This window comes from Nerophis ophidion, linkage group LG08, assembly GCF_033978795.1.
Source record: "Nerophis ophidion isolate RoL-2023_Sa linkage group LG08, RoL_Noph_v1.0, whole genome shotgun sequence".
Taxonomy (NCBI): Eukaryota; Metazoa; Chordata; class Actinopteri; order Syngnathiformes; family Syngnathidae; genus Nerophis; species Nerophis ophidion.
Window position 1 is genome coordinate 18,002,169 of NC_084618.1, and position 6,000 is coordinate 18,008,168.

Below are 6,000 nucleotides of genomic sequence, written 5' to 3' on the forward strand. Positions count from 1 at the left end.
GAGTCCAGTCCATAATGGATCTGACATAATAGTGGGAGTCTAATCCATAGTGGATCTAACATAATAGTGAGAGTCCAGTCCATATGGATCTAAGATAATAGTGAGAGTCCAGTCCATAGTGGATCTGACATAATAGTGGGAGTCCAGTCCATAGTGGATCCGACATAATAGTGGGAGTCCAGTCCATAGTGGATCTGACATAATAGTGGGAGTCCAGTCCATAGTGGATCTGACATAATAGTGGGAGTCCAATCCATAGTGGATCTGACATAATAGTGGGAGTCCAGTCCATAGTGGATCTAACATAATAGTGAGAGTCCAGTCCATAGTGGATCTAACATAATAGTGAGAGTCCAGTCCATAGTGGATCTAACATAATAGTGAGAGTCCAGTCCATAGTGGATCTAACATAATAGTGGGAGTCCAATCCATAGTGGATCTGACATAATAGTGGGAGTCCAGTCCATAATGGATCTGACATAATAGTGGGAGTCTAATCCATAGTGGATCTACATAATAGTGAGAGTCCGGTCCATAGTGGATCTAACATAATAGTGAGAGTCCAGTCCATAGTTGATCTGACATAAATAAGTCCAGTCCATAGTGGATCTGACATAATAGTGGGAGTCCAGTCCATAGTGGATCTAACATAATAGTGGGAGTCCAATCCATAGTGGATCTGACATAATAGTGGGAGTCCAGTCCATAATGGATCTGACATAATAGTGGGAGTCTAATCCATAGTGGATCTAACATAATAGTGAGAGTCCAGTCCATATGGATCCAACATAATAGTGAGAGTCCAGTCCATAGTGGATCTAACATAATAGTGAGAGTCCAGTCCATAGTGGATCTAACATAATAGGAGAGTCCAGTCCATAGTGGATTTGACATAATTAAGTCCAGTCCATAGTTGATCTGACATAATAGTGGGAGTCCAGTCCATAGTGGATCCGACATAATAGTGTGTATGTCCACCAGGTGTACCGCAGAGAGGTGGAGGAAAACGGGATAGTTTTGGACCCGCTGAAGGCCACCCACTCAGTGAAGGGTGTGACAGGTCACGAGGTGTGTCACTACTTCTGGGACACTGCCTACCGCAACGACTGGGAGAGTATGTCCTCACACACTCTTGTCTCACCACCTGTCCCCACACACTCTTGTCTCACCGCCCCCTTGCTCACACACACCACCTGTCCCCACACACTCTTGTCTCACCGCCTGTCCCCACACACTCTTGTCTCACCGCCCCCTTGCTCACACATACCACCTGTCCCCACACACTCTTGTCTCACCGCCCCGTCGCTCACACACACCACCTGTCCCCACACACTCTTGTCTCACCGCCTGTCTCCACACACTCTTGTCTCACCGCCTGTCCCCACACACTCTTGTCTCACCGCCCCCTCGCTCACACACACCGCCTGTCCCCACACACTCTTGTCTCACCGCCTGTACCCACACACTCTTGTCTCACCGCCCCCTCGCTCACACACACCACCTGTCCCCACACACTCTTGTCTCACCGCCTGTCCCCACACACTCTTGTCTCACCGCCCCCTCGCTCACACACACCACCTGTCCCCACACACTCTTGTCTCACCGCCTGTCTCCACACACTCTTGTCTCACCGCCTGTCCCCACACACTCTCGTCTCACCGCCTGTCTCCACACACTCTTGTCTCACCGCCTGTCACCACACACTCTTGTCTCACCGCCTGTCACCACACACTCTTGTCTCACCGCCTGTCCCCACACACTCTTGTCTCACCGCCCCCTCGCTCACACACACCACCTGTCCCCACACACTCTTGTCTCACCGCCTGTCTCCACACACTCTTGTCTCACCACCTGTCCCCACACACTCTTGTCTCACCGCCCCCTCGCTCACACACACCACCTGTCCCCACACACTCTTGTCTCACCGCCCCCTCGCTCACACACACCACCTGTCCCCACACACTCTTGTCTCACCGCCTGTCTCCACACACTCTTGTCTCACCACCTGTCCCCACACACTCTTGTCTCACCGCCCCCTCGCTCACACACACCACCTGTCCCCACACACTCTTGTCTCACCGCCTGTCTCCACACACTCTTGTCTCACCGCCTGTCTCCACACACTCTTGTCTCACCGCCTGTCCCCACACACTCTTGTCTCACCGCCCCCTCGCTCACACACACCGCCTGTCCCCACACACTCTTGTCTCACCGCCTGTCTCCACACACTCTTGTCTCACCGCCTGTCTCCACACACTCTTGTCTCACCGCCTGTCCCCACACACTCTTGTCTCACCGCCCCCTCGCTCACACACACCGCCTGTCCCCACACACTCTTGTCTCACCGCCTGTCTCCACACACTCTTGTCTCACCGCCTGTCCCCACACACTCTTGTCTCACCGCCCCCTCGCTCACACACACCGCCTGTCCCCACACACTCTTGTCTCACCGCCTGTCCCCACACACTCTTGTCTCACCGCCTGTCTCCACACACTCTTGTCTCACCGCCTGTCCCCACACACTCTTGTCTCACCGCCTGTCCCCACACACTCTTGTCTCACCGCCTGTCACCACACACTCTTGTCTCACCGCCTGTCCCCACACACTCTTGTCTCACCGCCTGTCCCCACACACTCTTGTCTCACCGCCTGTCCCCACACACTCTTGTCTCACCGCCCCCTCTTGTCTCCCCGCAGCCACCATCGAGAGCTTCAACGTCGTGGAGACGCTGTCAGACAACGCCGTCATCGTCTACCAAACACACAAGGTATGCCCTGGACGCCCGTCTCCCTCTGTGTGATGGGCGGAGCTAATGTGTGTGTGTGTGTGTGTGTGTGCCGCAGAGGGTGTGGCCCGCCTCCCAGCGGGACGTCCTCTACCTGTCGGCCATGCGCAAGATCATGGCGAGCAACGAGAGCGACCCCGACACCTGGCTGGTGTGCAACTTCTCCGTGGACCACGACAACGCGCAGGTGAGACAGCTGGACGTACCTTCCCGTCGACCGCCCACGCTAACTTTTGGCCCGTCTCTCGCCCGACGCCTCAGCCGAGCAGCCGCTGCGTCCGCGCCAAGATTAACATCGCCATGATCTGCCAGACCCTGGTCAGTCCACCAGAGGGCGACAAGGAGATCAGCAGAGACAACATCCTGTGTAAAATCACCTACGTGGCCAATGGTTAGTGCACACCTCTTTATTAGACTTTGGGCTGAATATAAAATTAAAGCTGCAAGCAGCGATGGACGGGACTGCTTCGGCTGCTGTCCCCGCAACCCAAGCCCACATAAACAGTAGAAGATGGATGGATTATTACACAGAGAAAAAATGATATACACGTGTTATACATCAGTCTCATAGTAATAACACTTGTAAAGTTGCTTGGGCATTTTATAGGGACGCCTTGTTGCCACCTTTTTGAGACTCGAATGCAGGGGTCAGCAACCTTTTTGAAATCAAGAGCTACTTCTTGGGTACTGATTAATGCCAAGGGCTACCTTTTGATACACACTTCAATAAATTGCCAGAAATAGCCAATTAGCTCAATTTACCTTTAATAAATAAATCTATATACATTCCGTCATAGATTTTTTTTCCTTTTACGAAAGGTTTTTTGTAGAGAATAAATGAAGAAAAAAACACTTAATTGAATGGTTTAAAAGGGGAGAAAACAGGAAAACAATTTAAATTCTATTTTGAAACATAGTTTATCTTCAATTTCGACTCTTTAAAATTCAAAATTCAACTGAAAAAAAGAAGAGAAAAACTAGCTAATTCGAATCTTTTTGAAAAAATTAAGAAAATAATTTATGAAACATCATTAGTAATTTTTCCTGATTAAGATTAATTTTAGAATTTTGATGACATGTTTTAAATAGGTTAAAATCCAATCTGCATTTTGTTAGAATATATAACAAATTGGACCAAGCTATATTTCTAACAAAGACAAATCATTATTTCTTCTAGATTTAAAAAAAAATTCAAAAGACTTTGAAATAAGATTTAAATTAGATTTTCCAGAATAGTCTTTGGGAATTTTAATCATAATTTTGAAGAAATATTTCACAAATATTCTTCGTCGAAAAAATAGAAGCTAAAATGAAGAATTTAATTAAAATGTATTTATTATCTTTACAATAAAAAATAAAAAATACTTGAACATTGATTTAAATCGTCAGAAAAGAAGAGGAAGGAATTTAAAAGGTAAAAAGGTATATGTGTTTAAAAATCCTAAAATCATTTTTAAGGTTGTAGTTTTTCTCAAAAATTGTCTTTCTGAAAGTTATAAGAAGCAAAGTAAAACCATTTTTTAATTTATTTAAACAAGTGAAGGATAAAATGATTTCTTGGACTATCAAATTCTATTTGAGTTTTGTCTCTCTTAGAATTAAAAATGAGACCAGCTTGCAAGTAAATAAATACAATTTAAAAAATAGAGGCAGCTCAATGGTAAGTGCTGCTATTTGAGCTATTTTTAGAACAAGCCAGCGGGCGACTCATCTGGTCCTTACGGGCGACCTGGTGCCCGCGGGCACTGCGTTGGTGACCTTTGTTCTAATAATAATATTGTTTGTGTGTCCACAGTGAATCCCGGAGGCTGGGCGCCGGCCTCGGTGCTGAGGGCGGTGGCCAAGAGGGAGTACCCCAAGTTCCTGAAGCGCTTCACCTCCTACGTGCAGGAAAAAACCACCGGCAAGCCCATCTTGTTCTAAGGGCGCCCCCTGGTGGCTGCATAACTAAACCACACTCCGTGTAAATGGAGGAGTCGACTGTTAAAAGACTTTTAGTGTCCAAGGTGCTGATGTTGCCAGCCTGTCCTGCTCATGAAGGCGCCTCACTAGCGCAGAAGGCGGGACACAAGGAACATTTCAGCTCCATGTTCAATCTGTAAGCTAGAGACTTCTTTTCTTCTTCTTGCTGCTGCCAGGTTGATGGCTACTAGTCAAGTGCCTTCATTTCATCCGTGAGCACTTTTACAAGCAGGAGGTTCCGGCACTTTGACGACATTTCCATGTTCCACCAATTGTTTGAATTTTTAACATTTCAGCCAAGTTGCTAAATGACGTGAATTCCAAGCCGCGTTCCAGCTTTTTCCACTGAAAAAATTGCAAGCATGCGGCGAACATTTTGATATTTTTCATTTTTCAAAACCAAACCAATTTATATTTGTAGCCCTTCCCTCCGTTTTGGTGAATGTTGAAGGTCACACGGACCCAAAAGGGTCTCAGTCTGTAATTAAAGTCTTAAAAATAAATCATAACTTTTTTTTTTCTTTCAAAAAAAATATTCAAAGTAGAATATTCAATGTATAAATAAGTCAATCATATCACGGATCTTGGTTCATTATTTTTTGAGCAATGATTGTTTAAAAATAAATACAAAATAGACTAAAGGTCACAGGGACCTAAAAGGGTCTCAGTCTCTAATTAAAGCAGGGGTGTCCAAACTTTATCCACTGAGGGCCCCACACTGAAAAATCAAAGCAAGTGGGGGCCATTAAAATATTTTGTATTTAAAAAAAACAATACAATGTATGTATAAAAAATATACATTTGGGCCTCCACTCAGGCTTGAGCCCAGGGACTCCAAAGGGTTTTGGTAAAAAAAAAAATGAAAAATGTATCATTATTCAAGTTTTAAATCTCCAGATCAACATTAGGTCCATCTGTCAATAAAATGGTTTTAAAGATTTAAGTTGTATGCTCTTTTTGTCACAAAAACCCAGTTTTTCTATGGAAAAATCACAAAGTATGCAATATTTTCACCCAATATATTTTTTTAAGTGGAATATTTGAGATTATATAATTGGAGCATTAAAAATGTCAATAACTCATAACACTGTTGATTTTAAGCAATTATCTTTTTCAACAATGACACTTAAAAACAAATTATACTGAAATGATTGGGGATCCAAAAGGGTCCTACTCGTTAAAGTGTTAGAAAATAAATTATACATTTTTTCTACGGTTTACTTTTGACACAATCTCGAGATCAACTTCAGAT

General features: G+C 45.0%; 1 protein-coding gene across 5 annotated transcripts in view; it reads left to right on the plus strand.

The window, feature by feature from the left end:
- Positions 1–5,691, plus strand: part of LOC133557450 (ceramide transfer protein-like) — a 70,252-nt gene extending 64,561 nt beyond the window's left edge. For all 5 annotated transcript variants that reach the window (XM_061907912.1, XM_061907914.1, XM_061907913.1 and 2 more), the window contains 5 exons: positions 982–1,114; positions 2,698–2,768; positions 2,845–2,973; positions 3,048–3,177; positions 4,582–5,691. In XM_061907912.1, coding sequence (XP_061763896.1) covers positions 982–1,114; positions 2,698–2,768; positions 2,845–2,973; positions 3,048–3,177; positions 4,582–4,709 — 591 coding nt within the window. In that variant the 3' untranslated portion in view covers positions 4,710–5,691. The remainder of the gene's footprint in view (positions 1–981; positions 1,115–2,697; positions 2,769–2,844; positions 2,974–3,047; positions 3,178–4,581) is intronic.
- Positions 5,692–6,000: the final 309 nt, after the last annotated feature.